Source organism: Crocodylus siamensis, chromosome 7 (genome assembly GCF_052110815.1).
Source record: "Crocodylus siamensis isolate JL-2025a chromosome 7, ASM5211081v1, whole genome shotgun sequence".
NCBI lineage: Eukaryota > Metazoa > Chordata > Crocodylia > Crocodylidae > Crocodylus > Crocodylus siamensis.
The window spans coordinates 97,019,351-97,038,000 of record NC_143401.1 but is presented as its reverse complement, the minus strand read 5'-3'; the positions used below and the strand labels follow the sequence as shown (position 1 = coordinate 97,038,000).

General features: G+C 54.1%; 1 protein-coding gene and 1 long non-coding RNA gene across 4 annotated transcripts in view; one reads left to right on the top strand and one right to left on the bottom strand.

Moving 5' to 3' along the window:
• The window catches only part of LOC149860186 (uncharacterized), a 41,650-nt gene extending 36,731 nt beyond the window's left edge, over positions 1-4,919 (bottom strand). For 2 of the 3 annotated variants that reach the window (XR_016443592.1, XR_016443593.1), the window contains exon 1: positions 4,175-4,294. This is a non-coding gene — a long non-coding RNA (uncharacterized LOC149860186). Of the gene's footprint in view, positions 1-4,174; positions 4,295-4,888 lie in introns of those variants that run through there. The other variant, XR_016443591.1, reaches the window with a different exon arrangement.
• A 299-nt stretch (positions 4,920-5,218) lies between these two features.
• On the top strand, positions 5,219-9,182 carry LBX1 (ladybird homeobox 1). The gene is made up of 2 exons (XM_090057314.1): positions 5,219-5,978; positions 7,450-9,182. Exons 1-2 carry the CDS (start codon positions 5,654-5,656, stop codon positions 7,935-7,937), a joined length of 813 nt encoding a protein of 270 aa, XP_089913440.1. The 5' UTR covers positions 5,219-5,653; the 3' UTR covers positions 7,938-9,182.
• The last annotated feature ends 9,468 nt before the right edge of the window (positions 9,183-18,650 follow it).

The window sequence follows — 18,650 nt, the reverse complement described above, 5'->3', positions numbered from 1 at the left end:
CAGGCCCGTGCCAGGCTCAGACCAGTCCGAGCTCCCCCCGCTCCAGCCTCCAGGCCCGTGTGGCTTTCTCTCTGCCAAAGGCCCCACAGACATTTCAGGGGCAGAGATTATTCGGGCCCGGGTGTCATCTCTGCAAACCCCCGTCCCTCCGCATCGTGGGGGCTCGGCCAGTGATTCGGGGGCAGTGCAAAGTGGAGGAGGGCCCCAGCAGCCCTCCCCTCCTCTCTCACTAAGAGAGAACTTTTATTCTCCAGAAAAGAAAGCCGGCACATGTCATGTCCCTGCGGGGCTGAGTAAGGAAAGGAAATAGATACCTCACTCCTTACATTTGTTTTCCGTTCCCCGCGCACCCACAGATCCGTCCTCCTTTTGCTCATTTTCACGTTCCCCGAGCTGGTTTAAAATCCGTGACTGAGATTGAGATGGTGAGCGATGAGCGTGGCTTTGGGATGTGCAGTGAGATAGGCCTCCCTTACACACCCACACACCCTCCTGGCTGCTGGCAGCTCGACCATCCTCCACCCCTTTCCCTCCTCGAGATCCGAGTGTGGATGCCCTTTGGGGCACTTGTTTTGCTCTGTGTCCCCAGAAAGCAGACTTCAGCTTCCCCCTGGAGTCCAAATGCAAGGGGCTGTGGGAGGGGGAGAGGGTATATTCCCGGCCTGGTGGGAATATGTGACTACAGGGGTGTGCCTAGCTGAGAGCTCCTCTTCCTAGCCTGGTTCAGTTTGTCCAGACTTACAAAGGACCTGACACCAAGCACAGATGGGCTACGGGAAGGTGATCGTCTATGGATGCCTTTGCAAACCAGGCCCTGAGGAGGGGGGCACCTATAAAATAACCCCCCTCCGCCCGCAGCCAGCTGAGATTCGGGGTCCCTTCTAGATGCTGGGGCTGGAAAGGCCCTCGCAGGCGGCCCTGGGGCTGGCAGCAAGCAGCTGGCGCGTGGGTGTTGCTAACAGAGAGTCACAACATGTTTGGGGCCTTCAACTAGACAGACAGGACTGGAAGAGCCGCCAGGATCCTCCGGGCCGGGAAAGGAGGTGTCATTTGTACACAGTCACTTTGGTGATCAACACTTGCGTGATTTATGCCGTGTTCTTTAATTATATTCCTGTGACAGGTGGCATTTCCCTGGACAAAAGTGAGCAGAGGTCAGGCAAGCTGAGCCGGCCCTTTATTAAACCCGGGAGACAATAGGACTCTCTGTCCCATCTCGGACATCTGCTGAGGGGGGAAAGGGGGTCTGGGGGGTAAGAGCCTCTTGTGAAACCCCACCAGAGGGGGGGAATCCAAAGTCTCCCCCCTGCTGCCACACCGGATCCATGTGGATTTCCTCCTCCCCGGGTAGGTGCAAGAAAAGCAGCTCAGCTCCACGGACAGGAAAGTGGTGGCCACGGTCCCACCAGCGGGCTATACCTGGGGGTCTCATGGGGGCATGTGCTGGGTGAAGGGCCTGAGCCAGATCCAGGCCTCTGCAGAGAGCGAGCGAGGTGTGCAAGCCATGGAGGGGGGATTTGCAGACTCCAGGACAGGTTTCTGAGTGAAGTGGACCCAAAAGTCCACCCCCGCCCCCAGTCTGGATGAACCGTGCTAGGGGGAAGCAGGGTGGTTCAGAGCCTGCAAGCAGGCACCCACTAATCTGAGTTAAATGCCATCCATGCCCCAGGTGCATGCCCTGAATTAAATGCCATCCACACCCACTAATCCGAATTAAATGCCATGCATGCCCCAGGTACCTGCCCTGAATGGACTGTCATCCACGCCCGCTACTCCGAATTACGGCATGCGCGACTGCCCTGCCTGTGCACCTATGAGATCTAGGGAGAATCAGCCCCGGATTAAACCAAGGTCTGGGTTAGAGCCTCACAGCAGCCTCTCGCTGCTCCGAGGTCGTTGTCCCGGGGGAATGAAGCCCTGCCCTGCCCTGCCCTGCCCCCTCCTCGGGTCCTCAGCAAGGCCTGGATAAGGACCTTGCCAAGGATGCTTCCCTCTGTGCCCCGGGCCAAGCCATCCCGTGCTAAACGGGGCCGGGCTGGGGCGCGGCTCGGAGGAAGGACCCGGCAGTCACTGACCGCGGACGAACCAACCGGGGCTGGGAGACCACCGCCTCCCCCCCGGAGCCGGGGGGAGCTCTCCAGCGGCCCCCCCGGGGCCCGCCTGGGGGCACGGAGGAGACAGGCAGGGGCGGGGCGGGCAGAGCTGGGCACCGCGGCCCGCGGGCCGGGGGCTGCGGAGGAGCCGGCTGAGCTGAAGGGGCCACGACCCCGCTCCCGGCTTCACTCGGGGTTATTAACCCCCCCCCCCGGGTGGGCAACGATGGACCCGGGCTTGGCAGGGGCAGGTCGGCGTGGGAGGGGGGTAGATAGATAGGTAGGTAGTTGTCTGCCTCTCCTTCCTTCCCTGGGTGCAGAGGGCCCCTTCGAGACCCCGGACTCTGCCTCGACTGTCCCTGTCGGCTGCACCGGTGCCCCGGCTCCCCCGGCCGAGCCCCCGGGCTGGGAAGGGGGCACGCACCCCCCCGCCCGCCGGCCCGAGCCGCGGGGCGGCAGCTGGAAAACAGAGCGGCCCAGTCCTTCACTGCCTACGAAATGTCTTTGAATCCCGCGTGCAGGCGGCGGAGCCCAGGCGAGGGGGGAGCCCGGCGCCCCCGGCCGGGCCGGGCATGACGGCCGCCCGAGACAGCCCAGGTCGCCGCATGGAGGCTCCGGCGCCGCCCCGAGACAGGGGCCGCGGGCGCCTTCAGGAGGGGAGCCCCCGCCTCCGGTGTGCGCGGCGGCCGGGCGCGGGGGCTGCGCTGGGGGGGCGCCCAGGGGCCGCGACCCCCGCCCGCACTGCCGGGCAAGTCCCCGCTCGGGGCCGAGCCCGGGTCGCCCATCACGGCGGGGGGCACCCCCGCGGGCGGTGCGGGCCCCAGCTGCCCCCGGCGCTGCTGCATACAACGGATCCATCCTGCCAGTCCGCGATAATCCAGACCCCCGCGCCGCGCCGCGCCGCACCGCACCGCACCGCACCGCACCGCACCGCACCGCGCCGCGAGCTCTGCGAGAGACGCGGTTTGCCTCGGGCCGCAGCGCCTCTGTTTACAAACAAAGGCCGCGCAGACCGGGAGCGACCGCAGCCCCGGCCCCGCGCCCGGCCGCGGCTGCGCTCCGCACCCAGGTCCTTGCACGGCCAGAGATGCACGCCCAGGGAGAGACACACGCAAAGCTCTGTATGGACGCAAGCACATAGATCTAGCTAGAGAGATATAAATGCATAGCTGTAGGCAGCCACCTACATCTATAGCTAGATGTACAGATATAGATGTACGTCTAAATATAGGTGCATACACGCATATGCACACCTATGTGCGTGTATATCATACATATACACGCATAGAAATATATATACACATCTATAAATCTATACACACACACACATATATACAACAGACACACACACATATGTATACACACACACACTGTCTGTCCTGCAGGAAGACTGAGGTCGCCTTATTCAAAATAATCACAATACTAATAGTCCAATGGATGTTTTAGCACGGGTCCCAATGACGTCTGTGCCGCGCTGATTTGATATGTGGCTTCCTGAGAGGAGGGGGCTTTTATTTTTCCTTAAAGCAGCCCATTAAAAGTGATTTCTTCCCCCCCCCCCCACACACACACGTAACTGCAGCAAAGAGCTGTGGGGAGGCCTCCAGATCCAAGCCTACCCTCTCCAGTTGGCTTCCGGCTGACCTTTTTGGCAACTAACTACCCCCCTTCACCGAGAGCCTTCAAGAAGGGGGAATCTATCTATCTATCTCGAGATAGATAGCTAGATATATAGATATATGTAAAGAGAGAGAGAGAGAGCTATCTATATCTTTGTATGTATATCTACCTATATCTATCTGTACAGATATAGAGATAGATATCCGTATTTATGTATATCTACCTATACATATCTGTCTGTAGACAGAGACGGAGATAGACAGATAGATAGAGATCTCGTCTATACATATCGACGTCTGTCTCGCTATAGATGTATAGGCTATGCAGCTATAGATACACGCGCACACACATAAAGAGCTGGACAAGTCCTGGCCAGGGGACGAAGCAGGGGAGAGAGCAGTAATTCAGTGGTTTTAGAGTGAAGCCATAGGAAGGAGAGAGGAGGGAAAAAAAAAACCCACCATGTCAGGAGCATCTGGAGTTTTTAAGAGAGATGAAATATGTCCTTTGCGTTGTTTGGTGGCCCTTTGCTCTTGAATTATAGCTGAAAAGGATTTAGCTAGAGCTAAAGGGGACCTGTGCTTTCTCTGTCTCTCTCTCTCTGGCTCCTCTATCCTCTAGGTATTACAAGAAATTATATATATTCCTCACGCTGAGGCACAGGAGCAGGGCACCGGCCCCTCCTCTGACAGTCCCTGCTAGGATCCAGGAAGAAAACTGAACCAATTAAGCCATAAAAATATTGGCGGAAACCCGGCGGTGGAGACCCGCTCGGATTTTGCACGTTATAAACGACCAGAGAAGAGGAATTCGCCATATTGCTATTAGCGGGGGCAAAACAGAAAAGGGAAAGGAAAACCCGCGGACACACGATAATAAATAGAAGGGGGGTGGGGGGAAATGCCCCCAAGCCCAGTCCATGGTGAAAATCTTTGAAAAGGAAAAACTTCGCCCGCTGCTTCTATTAAATAAAAATCCGAAGAGGAGACCCCTCCCCTCCCCCCAAAGCGCAACGGGTCCCTCTTTGCTCCCCAGCTCACGGCAGACAGAAACACAGCTCGTTTCGCCAAATGGACCCCAGAGAAGATTTAGAAAGGAAAGAAAAAATAATCATCACCATGAAAGATTTTGTTAAATAAAGAAAGGATCGTTCCCGGATGCAGTGTCTCCCTTACCTGGTCACCACGGTCTCCCCTTCTTCCCCTGCTTAAAAATCAAATAGATCTTGATTTTGGGTTTGGTTTTTTTTTTGGAGGGGGGGTGGGGGTTAAACAGCTAATCCTAAACCAAAAGGATTTGGGGGTGGGGGGGGAAGAAAAGAAAAAAAGAAAAGAAAAGAAAGACCAAAGGGGAAGGAGGCATCTGGGTTGGGGGGGGGGGTGGCTGGTTGTTGGAAGGGGGTTATTTTTTTTTCACCATACTGTATTATCCTGATGCAATAAAGCCCGGGCGTAATGTAATTTAAAAATATAGAGATGTCCAAACAAATAGCCGGGCCGGGATATGACAAGTGCAGTCGGCATCATAATTCAGGGGAGCTCCACCTCCAAACCGCCTCCTAATTAATGAAACTCCCAACTTGCAAAAGCTGCATTGGACGGAGCCAGGCAGCGCGGAGCGGGAGAGGGCGAAAAGTGTCAGTGGAGATAATTGATCACCTCCCAATCAACAATAACTTGTTAGCAATAGTCGATTGCCCCGGCCCGGCGCCTCTCTCCCCGCCGTCCGGAGCCGGAGCCGGAGCCGGGCTGCGCCGCCTGCCCCTCGGCCAGGGCTCGGGGGCAGGTCGGGGTGGATCTATGAAATAGCAGCCGGGAAGCGGAGCGCGGGGAGCAGGCGGCAGCTCAGCCGGCACCCCCGCTTGGGACGCGCGGCGGCGGCCGGAGTTGAACTTGCCCTTGGCGGCGGCCGGACCCGACCCGACCCGACCCGACTCCAGCATGACTTCCAAAGACGAAGCCAAGTCCGGCTCGGTGGAGGAGCGGCGGCGCAGCCCGCTGGACCACCTGCCGCCGCCCGCCAACTCCAACAAGCCGCTGACCCCCTTCAGCATCGAGGACATCCTCAACAAGCCGTCGGTGCGGCGGAGCTACACGCTGTGCGGCGCCGCGCACCTGCTCTCGGCCGCCGACAAGCACCCGCCGGCCGGCCTGCCGCTCTCCAGCCGGGCGCTGCTCTCGCAGACCTCGCCGCTCTGCGCCCTCGAGGAGCTGGCCAGCAAGACCTTCAAGGGCCTGGAAGTCAGCGTGCTGCAGGCGGCCGAAGGTAAGCCCGCGGGGTGCGGGCCCGCTTCCCGGCGGCGGGGGCCGCCCTCCGGCCGCCGGGGAGAGGGGCGAGGTGGCTCCGGGCGGGGGCACCCGGGCTGGGGCCGCCTCCAGCTCCCCCGCAGCTCCGAGCTTGCAGGCAGGTGGATGGCGGGGTATGCGCCCGCCTCTCCAACTTTTCTGCAGCTCAGAGCTGGGGGAAATAGAAATGCGGGTATTTGATACCTCCTCCTCTCCAACTTTTCTGGAGCTGGAAGCGTGGGGGGCACAGCTACACCTCTCTCGCCAACTCTTCTGCCGCTCAGAGCTTGGGACATGCCTGTTTTCCCTGCCCTCTCTCTATACCATCCCTAGCTCTATCCGCCCCCAGCTTTTCTGCAGCTCCGAGTTGGGACATATAGGTAGGGGGGATATATAAAATATAGATGTGTATTTATACATGTCTATCCGCCTCTCCAACGTTTCAGCAGAGCTTGGGGGGGGTGTGTGTGTATATATATTTATGTACCCTGTCTGTATCGTCTATACCTACATCCGCCTCCAAGTTTTCAGCAGCTCAGAGCTTGGGGTGTGTATATGTATATATATATGTATATATATATGTGTGTGTGTGTGTGTGTGTGTGAGTATATACCCTATCTGTATCTGCATCGTCTATATCTACAATCGCCTCCAAGTTTTCAGCAGCTCAGAGCTTGGGGGCTGTATGTGTGTGTGTATATATGTGTGTGTGTGTGTGTGTGTGTGTATATATACACACACCCTATCTGCATGGTCTATATCCACATCCGCCTCCAAGTTTTCAGCAGCTCAGAGCTTGGGGGGGGGTGTATGTGTGTGTATATCTATGTGTGTGTGTGTGTGTGCATGTGTGTGTATATATCTATATATAGATATATACACACACCCTATCTGCATGGTCTATATCTACATCCCCCTCCAAGTTTTCAGCAGCTGAGAGCTTGGGGGGTGTATGTGTGTGTATATATATATATGTGTGTGTGTGTGTGTGTGTGTGTGTGTGTGTGTGTGTATGTGTGTATATATACAGACACACACACCCTGTCTGCATGGTCTGTATCTACATCCGCCTCCAAGTTTTCAGCAGCTGAGAGCTTGGGGGGTGTATGTGTGTGTATATATATATATGTGTGTGTGTGTGTGTATGTGTGTATATATACAGACACACACACCCTGTCTGCATGGTCTATATCTACATCCGCCTCCAAGTTTTCAGCAGCTCAGAGCTTGGGGGGGGGTGTATGGATGTAGATATGGATACAGGTATATAGATACGCCTATGGGTATCCCGTCCTGTGTACCTACACCCACGCTGTCGGGGGCTGGGAGCCGGGGCGGCGGGCGGCGGGCGGGGGGGGGGGGGCGCCTGTGTCCCGAGCCCAGGAACCCGGGCGCGGCGGGCGGCGGGCCGCGGGAGCCCGCGCAAGCCCCCAACCTCTCCCTGTTCGCAGGCAGGGACGGGATGACCATTTTCGGGCAGAGGCAGACGCCCAAGAAGCGGCGGAAGAGCCGCACCGCCTTCACCAACCACCAGATCTACGAGCTGGAGAAGCGGTTCCTCTACCAGAAGTACCTGTCGCCCGCGGACCGCGACCAGATCGCGCAGCAGCTGGGGCTCACCAACGCGCAGGTCATCACCTGGTTCCAGAACCGCCGCGCCAAGCTCAAGCGCGACCTGGAGGAGATGAAGGCGGACGTGGAGTCCGCCAAGAAGCTGGGCTCCGGCGCCCAGCTGGACATCGTGAACCTGGCCGAGCTGGAGCAGGGCCCGGAGGCCCGGGGCAAGTCGCGGTCGCTGTCGCCGGCGCTGCCCGCGCACGGACTGGAGCCCGCCGGGCGCCGCCAGCTCTCGCCGGCCTCCCCCCTCACAGACCAGCCCAACAGCAGCAAGGACTGCTCGGAGGACGAGGAGGACGTGGAGATTGACGTGGATGACTGAGTGCCGCTTCCCCGCGCCGGCCCGCACTCGCACACCCCTGCACGCGCGCACACTCCCGCACACACGCGCGCCGGGGGAGGGTGTGCGCGTGTGCGGGGCTGGCGAGAACTTCCGCGACACCCACACCCCGCCAGGCAGCTCCTTTCCAAGCAAAGCAATAAGCAATAGGGGGGGCGCAATTAAAATAAGAAGAAGAATTAAAGCTAGAGTCAGGATCCCGTACCTGTCCCGGCAGGTGCTGGGCATCTTGCAATGGTGCAATGACGGATGGCTTCTGTAGAAATATTTAAACATATATATCGGATTTTCCCCCTTCTTTTTGGAGGTTTGGAGGATGAGGATTATTTTTTTTAATTCTTTTTTGGTTAAAAAAAAAAGAAAAGCAAAGGGAAAGGCAGAATTCCTTACAACGCCACTTCACACCGAGCTTTTGCCAGGCAGCGCTTTCCAGCAACGACAAGAAGACTTCCCCAAATGAACCAGTTTTAAAAAAATACATTTCCCTTTAGGCTAAAATGAGCTGATTTTTTTTTCTTTCCTTGCATGTTTCGGAAGTGCACGAAGTAATTTTATTCTTTTTTCCCCTTTTATAAAGATACATATTTTTTTTCCTTTTTAATTCTTGGGAACGTGGGGCTGGGTTCTTCTGCAAGTTGAAAAATATGTACTTTTTTTTCCCCAAGAGCATCGGTCTCCAATGCCATTTCTGCCTCATTTGAGCAATTACAAGCTATTTTTACCACGTTCTGCTCGGGTTGTGCTTTTAGGAAATAGCTGCCTTTCGTATTTTTGATATGAAGGTGGTTAGACAAACAAAACGAAACCAAACCCCTAGAATTATTTTTTACTCTTTTTAGAATTTTTTGCATGCTACGAAAAGAAAAAAAGGACGGCTCCCAAGATCAACACATTGAAATATTACGCTATAAATTTAAAAAAAAAAATGTACAGATTTAAAAAAAAGGAGTTTTTTTGTTTGAATTGTAAAAAAACAAAAAACAAAAAATTCAAAGGCCTGCTATTTAAGTTACGACAGGGACAATGTTACTTTATTTCCTGTTCTCTTAGCATTGTACAGATAGCTCTTTTTCCGATACAATAAAATCTTTACCATTTTAATATACTTTTAACGTTATTCTTAATTTTTGGGGTGAAGTAAATACGCTTCTCAGACCTCCTGTTCGTCTGAGCCCACAAAATACAGGGGGCTTTTCACCCCAAAGGAATTGACACTTCTAGCAAACGCATTTCAATCCGGATAGCCATCTGAGGTCATTTCAGCCATAGGATTTGGGGGCATTGGGGGGATGAAATGTCTCAGGAATTTATCCCTATTCCTAGTCCTACGATTCTTATTCTTGTTGTTATTATAATTATTCCTAATGTTATTCTTTCTACTGTTATTACTGGCATTGTTCCTGCTATTGATAGGAGGAGTGTTCTGGTATCGGTAGCATTATTCAGTGTAATCCAAGTTACGATTTCAGCTGCAGAGGCAAGTCAGTCTGGCGCACAAATGAGCACAAAGCTCTCCAGCAAAAGGGATGCAGAGAAATCAGCAGGCAGGAGTGAGTGCAGGGCTCGAGCTGGGCTGCTGGCTCTCGTAGCCGTGCTGGTCGGAGGACACAGGCAGGCACGGCTCTTCGGGGAGATCCGGCATCTTTTATTAGACCGACTCAGTAGTTGGGATAAGAGCACTTCCCCCCCTCCCCCTATTTAGTTGGCCTAATAAAATATATCACATTCACCCAAAGAACTTTCTCTAGAGCCGGAGATATATGCACCGAGTTGTGTGTAGGGCTATATATTTAGTCCCTGGGTCCATTCTGTGTGTGGAGCCGTATATTTAATATCTAGATCCAGTCGGTGTAGAGAAATACATATGTAATTCCTAGATCCATTCGGTGCACAGCCAGATCTGTAGTGCTTGGATCCTTTCTCCGTGCAGAGACATTTTCTGTAGTCCCTGGATCCAGTCTGTGTGCAGAGCCACATATTTCGTCCCTAGATCCAACGGATCAGCCCCGAGATCCAGGCTGTAGCATCGCCCCAACCCTAGCCTTCAAACACACATGCATTTATGAGACTGGACTTATGTGCTGCACTGAATAGGAGGACTCCAGTCCTAAATCACAGAGAAAATATCCAGTCGGAGGAAGGGAGGGGAAGGGGGGGGGGAGGATAAAGCAAAAAAAAAAAAAAAAAGGAAGAAGAAAAAAGAAAAAGGCAAAATCACCAATTTCCACTAAAAGCAGCAAGTGCAACAAAATCCTCGTGGCTGAGATTTCCCCCCTTGCACTTGCAAATCCAGCAGCATTTCAGGTGGGATGTCCTATCTGTCCCCTTCCAAAAATACGAATAAAACCCCACCAGGCTGGAAATCACAAGAGTGATAGCAATGTCTTGATTTTTTATTTTTATTTTTTTTGCTCCCCCTCCCCCCTCCACACACGGAGAGAGACACACGCACGCACAAAAGCCTCTTTTAAAGGTCTTGCCTTTTGACTCAGGCAAACGTGTGTTGGCCTATTCTCTGCAAAATTTATGTGAGAAAGACAAATCTGGTTGATAGTGGCAGAGTTAGAAAAGAGAGAAAGGGCCAAAAACCGGGGTTGGGTTGTGGAGATTTTTTTTTTTTAAGGGGGGAGGTGGAGGGGGGGAGGGGGGTAGTTTCTCCGAGGCGAAATAAATCTTTCTCCTCTTTGAAAATGGATGGGGTTGTAATTTTTAGCGTAAAGCATGAAACCCAGGGACAAATGAGTCCTCTTCTCTGAAGTGACAAGCGACAATGGAGCATGGACTGCCTCCCGCGGCTTGCAATGCTGAAACAAGCATACCCCTCCGTAGCAAAAAGGACCCAAACGCTTGGAGACCATATGGTTTTTGAATTTTCTTCACAATTTCCAGACAATTTGATGGATTAGGTTAACCCTCCCTTCCACTGTTTAACTCCACAATAATGGGAGCAGCGCTGCTCCCCCTTCACTGGGGCATCTGTGCCCTTCCATGTGGCTCCTATTCTTTCTCCTCTTCTCTCTTGGCATTTGGAACAAGTCTATGAATGACAATGAAACGCACTTTGCTTTTTGGGAGACTCGTTTCTGTCTTCCACCCACCCCCTTTTATTGCATTTTTGGAACAAGGGTTTTTTTTAATTTTTTTTTTAAATTTTTTGTTAGATTATTTTTTGCACGGTTTGACTCTGTCCACGTCTCCCCCCGAGCTCTCAATCTTGTCCTTAAGTGTTTTTATGCTAAGCAGGCACGTCGTAAATGCTGAGAAACTGTGACATTTATGTGAAGATCTAGTTAAAGGCTTTTATTTGTTTTCTTTCTCTGTTCTGCCCCCTCCGCCTCCCCCGCCGCCCCTTCTGCTTTGATTCTTTTGTCTTGCACTGGATTTAATGAACTGCAAACACGAGGATTCAATAGAGGCAGGGCGGCGGGACAGGGGTGGCTGGAGTGTGCGTGTGCGTGTGCGTGTGCGCGGGGGGGGTTGGGGTTTGTTTCTCCGCTCGTGACTGCACCGGGCGAGTCCCGCACGTGGCTGTGGTAAATAAGGGCCGCGCTCCCGCATCAGCCGGCGCGGATTTGCACCTTCCCGGCGGAGCAAAGCCTGCGCGGGACCCCGCGGGCGGCTGCCCCCTGCCCTGGCTGTCCTAGCGGAGCCCGGCGGGGGAGGTCCATCCCTGATCCCGGCTTTTCCACGGGTGTGTTTTGGGCCCACTGGGCTGGGGGTCTTGCCACCCGGCCGTGACTCCTTGTTCGGGGAGCGCAGCCCCCGCCCTGCAGCCGGGCCTGACGGCGAGCCACTCACCGCCCCCCCCCCGGGGCGAGAGCCGCGCGGGTGTGCAACGCGCGTGTGCACGGGCCTGTGCATGGCTGCGCCCCGCGCCAGGAGCGCGTCGCGGCGGTAATTTGTGCTTGTAGGATCTGGTAGATTAGTTTGCGGGGCCGTGTTGGGACCGAGCGCGTCGCCAGCGGAGTGCGTGCCGCGCCTCCGCCGGAGCAGGTGTGCCCGTGTCGAGCTCGGTGATTACACGTCTGCCCGGCCCGCGCCGCGCCGCCCCGCGCCGGGCCCCGCGCCCGCGCCCGCGCCCGCCGCCGGGAGGGCCAAAGCGGGTTGAGTCAGTGAAATTCAGTTCCTTATTTTATGAGGTGTCAGGGCTGATGTCAAACGTGGCAACGATAACTAATACTACAGTCTGAGGGACCAGAACGTGGTAATTAATCCCAAAGACTTAAGTGTATTTTAGTTCAGGAGAAAAAAAATCACTAATTCAATCGTCCGGAAAATTGAAGTTTGATGCATGAGTCCCTGCTGAAAGGGGAAGGCTTTCTTTTTTTTCTTCCTCTCGTTCTTTCTTTCTTTCTTTCTTTCCTTCTGGTGCGGGCTCCGGGGAGGAGTGGCACCTCCCCCGCGTCCTGGCTGCGGCCGCCGACACGCGGGACCGTGGCCCAGGCGGCGGGCTAGGCCTCCACCCAGCGGGAGCAGCGTCACACACGCACGTGCTTGCACACGCAGAGGATGCTCCCCTGCACAGGCACACACACACTCAGTATAACTCCCTTGCGTGCACGCACACACTCACACACTCCAGATGACACTCTCTTGCACACACACAGATGCACACTCAATATAACACTTCCTTCCTAGAAAACACACACACACACATGCTGCTGACCCCTCCAGGCACATACAGGACAAAGAATTTACGCACCCCGCATTGCACACACACAGAGCCACATGAGTATGTGGGCACACGCACAGGGCCACAAGAGCACGTCTGTGCCATACACACTCCCACAAGACTACAAGAGCATACATGCACACGTGCGCGTGCACACACAGTTACAGGAGCATGTGCCCCCCCACACCACACACACAGGGCCACAAGAGCATGTGCATGTGCACACACATGCACACAAGGCTACAAGAGCATATGCACACACACACACTCACGCACACACATACACACAGGGCCACAAGAGCATGTGCACACACACACACAAGGTTACGAGAGCATATGCAAACACGACGTGCACACATACACATGCACACACACACAGGGCCACAAGAGCATGTGCACACACACACAGACACACAAGGCTACAAGGCCATATGCAAACACACACACATGCGCGCGCGCGCACACACACAGAGGACCACAAGAGCACGTGCACAGGCACACAAGGTTACAAGAGCATATGCAAACACCCACATGCACACGCACACACACGCAGGGCCACAAGAGCATGTGCACACACACACACACACACACAGAGACACACAAGGCTACAAGAGCATATACAAACACACACAGGGCCACAAGAGCATGAGCGCACATGCACACACACACTCTCCACGCACACCCAAGGCCTCCCCAAAGCCCGGCCACCTCCGCTCCCCACACCCACAACACTCAAACCACCGCCACGGACACCCCGCCGGGGCGGCCTCCCGTGCTAGGCCTGGCGCCCGCGAGCACACGTGCAGGTCCCGCCACCTCACCTCCGCCAGCTGCGTGTCGGTTTTTATATTCCCGTCCCTCGCCGACTTGCGGCTGCTCTTCGCCCCCGGGGAGCTGGGAGGGGAGTCGGGTTAGCCCGGGGCTGGCCTGATCCCTGCACCGCTCCCCGGCTCTGATCCGCCGGGGCTGGGTCCCACGTGGAGACTGCAGCTGGCGCCCGGGCTCCGGCAGGTACGTGCCACCCTGTGCCCAGGCCCAGGCAGGTCTGTCTGGGCAGGGCCAGCCCTGCAGCACCTCCCAGGCCAGGATCTGGCTCAGGGGCTTTGCAAAAGCCTGGAGGCCGTGGGCAGAGGTCATAATGATCGCATTTAGGCCCATTTGCCCACCTGGGGGTTGGGGGTTGCAGGGGTCTTGGACCATCCCAGCATCTCCAGATCTGCCTCCCAGCCACAGCTGCTCATCCCCGGGGGGGCCTGCAGTTCGACTGGGGCCTGGCAAGCGCGTGCAAAAGTCCCGCGGGCCCTTTTCCCTGCGGGAGAGGACACACAACGCGGTCAGGCCTGAGCAGCTCGGCCTCTTCCCCCTGGCAGAAGAGGCCGCTCCGCTGCAACACCTCCCTGCGCTGGCATCTGAGCAGTTGTGGGGGGTTGTGGCATGTGCACACGTGTGTGTGTGCTGGGGGGGGTCTCATAGCCACAGGAAACCTGGACACACACGACATGCCTTGCGTGGCCTCGGCAGGGGCAGACTCGAGCCCCCTGCTTGCACAAGCTCCTCCAGTGTTTTCGAGACGGGAAGAGCCCCCCCAGACCTCCCCCTGCCCACAATGCTCCCGTCTGCCAGCCGGAAGCGCCCGTGCAAGTGGCTTTCACTTGCACCGGCCGTGACGGCCTCCCTGGTAGACACGTGCGGCATCCCGGGAGGCGAGACAAGCCGGGCACTCGTGTTCACCCCCCAGCTCTGCCGTGCCCTTGCCGGGAGAGCGCTGGGCCGGATCGCTGCACCCCTCTTTGCTGGGGCTGCTTGCCAAGGTGCAGGATCGGGCCCTGCCCTGGGGACCATCCAGAGCGGGGCGACGGCTGGAGGACCTGAGGGACCTGGCAGATGGAGGAAGGCTGGTCCGTCTTCTGGCAGGCTCCGGGCGACTCCCCACGTGCGTCCTACCCTGCACGCGTCCCCTTGGGCACCCGCTTCTCATCTCCCACGGGGTGCCAGACCCTTCTTGCCCCCTGGCCCAGCTGGCTGAGAGCCAGGCAGAGGAGCCCACGAAGCCTGAGGTCCTGGAGAAGACCACGTGGGATGCTGCCCCCACTGCCCCTGCCCCCTTGCCAGCCTGGGGCTCCGTCCTGGGGTCAGAGCTGACCCCCTCTCCCGAGGAGCGTGGACTCCCCGAATGCCCAGGCCCCTTGCAGTGACCGCAGCATGGTGTCCAGCACAGGCCCCAGCAGAGGCCACGCGGACAGGTCGTGCGTGGCCCAGGTGCTCAGTGATCCCGGCTGCAGCGCTACGGGCCCCGCAGCTAAGCAAAGCTGGCGGGCTCAGCTCTGCTGGCGCCCCATCCAGGCCCCCCCGTCTCCCCCAGAGGGGGTGGAAAGGCTCCTGGGAGGTATCTGGAGATCAGCATCGCCTCTCCCCGGGCGCAAGGTAACCAGGCCGGCTGGGGGAAGGGGAGAAGTGCTGGGTTTCCATTAATCTCTGCGTCGTAGGCTCTCATCCCTCATTTCACTGGTAGCTCAAGGTGAAGCCATAACGTCAACATAATGTACTACCCCCTTTCCCCTATATCAATACCTAGTAATCAGACGATCGATTCCAGCCGGGCTGCGAGCAGGAATGGATGGGGCGGGGGCATTCTGGGAAGGGGCTGGAGGAGATATGAAAAGGCATCACCAAGATACAGCTAATCCCTCTCCATCTGCAACTGCTGTCCACAGCTAAAGACCCGCACCCCGGGCACCTACAGCCAGAGGTAGGGCACGGGCTAGTGGGAAATGGTGTTTGCCCTCACTGGAGAGCCCGCCTGCACAAGCCCATTGCATGCCCTGACTTAGGGAGCGAAACACCTGGTTTGCAGAGATCTGTGTGGAAACACCTGGTCTGTATAGATGTATACATCTGTGCACACAAATTGCATAGATAGATAGATAATGTGCACGGATAACCCTGATAGTATATAGTGGTATATATGTATATACACGTGTTTATGCATCTGTCTATATAAAACCATCTGAACAGGCGCACATATATAGGAGTATACAAATGTATTAAAAAACATGATGGGTGTTTCCATATGCATATTTGTGTCTGTAGATAAATCAGTCCTTTTATAATGATTATTTGTGTGTGTGGTTATATGGATCTCTCTCAAATATATATGTACATATAGATAGATAGATAGATAGATCCATAGATGTATACATATGTATATCTAGATCTATGTCTACATTTATATATAGATGTATCTACATTTTATATATCTATGTCTACATGTATATATCCATTTCTATATTTCTATATTATATACCTATGTCTTTATATATCTACATTATCTATCTGGATCTATATTTCTATACAGATATTTCTATAGTGTATATCTCGATCTATATTTACATACATCTACAGTACGTATTTATGTCTGTACTTATATATCTGCATTATCTATCTGGATCTATATTTCTATATAGATATTTCTATAGTGTATATCTAGATCTAGATTTACATACATCTACAGTATATATTTATGTCTGTACTTATATATCTACATTATCTATCTGGATCTATATTTCTATACAGATATTTCTATAGTGTATATCTAGATCTAGATTTACATACATCTACAGTATATATTTATGTCTGTACTTATATATCTACATTATCTATCTGGATCTATATTTCTATACAGATATTTCTATAGTGTATATCTCGATCTATATTTACATACATCTACAGTCTGTATTTATGTCTATACGTATATATCTATATTATCTACCCGGATCTATATTTCTATATAGATATCTATATTTGCATATATCTATCTTATATGTCTTTATATTTATACAGCTATATCTATATCTGTACAGCTGTATCTATCTAGCTATATAGCTATCCGTATCAGTTATTATTTATGTGCACCTTCTAGACAGCGAATGAATCAGAAGTGTGGACGGGATGATTAGGGGGATATGTAGATGGTGCCTCTCACATTATAGATATTATATATCATATTCTCTCTATACATATACATATCTCAGGGTTTTAGGGGATGTAGCTATATCAATCTTCGTAGTCCTCGGCGGATAATATGGGCGATATATCATAAATCGAGATGGTATGGGCTTGCGTGTCCAGCGCTATCGATTATGGATCTTTCCTCAGCGATTCCAGATACGTCTATGTGTACATCTCTGTCTCTCCGATCTATTTATCGATGAGTAAATTAGTTGTGTTATTAAGGATCTCTCTGGCTCGCACTAGCCGGGCTTAGACACAAGCCCTGTGCAGACCCGCCGCCCTGCCCGGCTCCCAGCCCGGCTCCCGCGGGTTTGATCCGTGTTAAGTCAGCCGCGCTTCGGCCGGGGGGGAGGAGGGAGAGCAAATCATTGCATATTTAATGAGGTGCTTTGCCCAAGGAGGGATGCTGGGGGGCGGCTCCCGGGCCGGGCCGGCAGCGGGCAGGATTGCACCGCACGCGCGCACACGCGCAGGCACACGCGCGCGCGCGCGCACCAAATTCCCCGTGTGCTGAAGTCGTTATCATTTTTGTTAACTTTTTATCGACTGCTGGCTAGATGGCATGTCACTAAAGTGTATGATTTGAGATGAAAAATTAGACAGATTAACCCGAGGGGAGAGCCTGATTGATTACTAAATAGGATCAATTTGAAAGTTTTACTCATAACGTCTCTGTACAGCCTCCTAATACTTCAAACTTCAATTTTACGGGCGATTGAACTAAGCATGTTCCTGACAAAATTGATATATGTATTAATTTGCTTTAACTGTTGATTAATTACTCTCCACTGAAAGAATTATATGGAGCTGTTTGCCTCCGATTTGCATATTAATCAAATTCTAGTTGATAATTCAGTCGGTGCAATGGATTGGGGGGGGGGGGGGCGCTGAGCTGGGCAGGGCTTGCAAAAATCAAGAGAAAGGAGCGATTCCTCCCCGGGAAGAGCAGCTCTGGTCTCCCGGCCGGGCCGTGGACGCCCTCGCCGCCGTGCCGCCGGACGCGGAACGAGGCGCCCCGGCTCCGGGGCGAGACCAGAAACCGCGGCCGGGCTGCTGGTCTCCCGGCCTGGGCGAGCTGCACGTGCAATGCCTCGTCTCCAAATGTCTGGGATGCGAAGGGGAAACGGCGCCGGGTAATTAATACCACCAGCGCCTGGCTGCTCGGAGGGGCCGGCCGGGGGGCCAGGGCGGGCGGGGGCCGGCCCAAGTCCGGGGGAGGACGGGGCTGAGCGCCACGTCTCGCTCTGCAGCAGGGGAGGGGGCTCCTGAGCGGCGAGCAAATTAACAGCCAAATCCAATTACTTGGAGAGCAGCCGGCTGGCAAGGGCAGGGGCGAGCCGGCCAGGGGCCCCCCCGCCCCCAGTGTGCAAGGACCTGCCAGCCTGGGGACCAGCACGGGGGGGGGGGTCCTCCCCATCTCGCATCTCCCAGCTCACGCCCGCCCCCAGCCCTGGCCCCCTCTGCCGCCCAGCCCGGCCCTGCAGAGATCTCTACCTACAGCCATGTCTCCTACATCTGCAGCTATATCCTCTTTATCTTCTACATCTGCAGCTATATCCTCTATACCTCCTACATCTGCAGCTATATCCTCTATACCTCCTACATCTGCAGCTATATCCTCTATACCTCCTACATCTGCAGCTATATCCAGACCTTCTACAGCTATATCTTCTGTATCTGTAGCCATACCTATATCTGTTATATCTTCTATATCTATATCTTCTCTCTCTATATAGCTACACGTTCTATAGCTATACCTTCTACACCTATAGCTATATTGTTTATAGCTATATTTACAGCTGCATCATCTATAGCTATATCTTTATATCTATAGCTATATCTTTATATCTATATCTTCAATAGGTATGGCGATATCCTCTATAGCCGTAACTTCTGTATCTATAACTTGTGTATCTATCTCATCTATAGCTATAAAAAAGAGCAGCTATATATTTTATCCACCCCGGACTGCTCCTCCTGAAGTGTGCGAGGGGCGAACTGTATAAACTTTT

Bases quoted from the DNA above. Each gene is read 5' to 3' on its own strand.
- LBX1 (XM_090057314.1), top strand. From the start codon at position 5,654: ATGACTTCCAAAGACGAAGCCAAGTCCGGCTCGGTGGAGGAGCGGCGG. The intron at 5,979-7,449 runs GTAAGCCCGCGG...CCCTGTTCGCAG, and splicing joins CGTGCTGCAGGCGGCCGAAG to GCAGGGACGGGATGACCATT.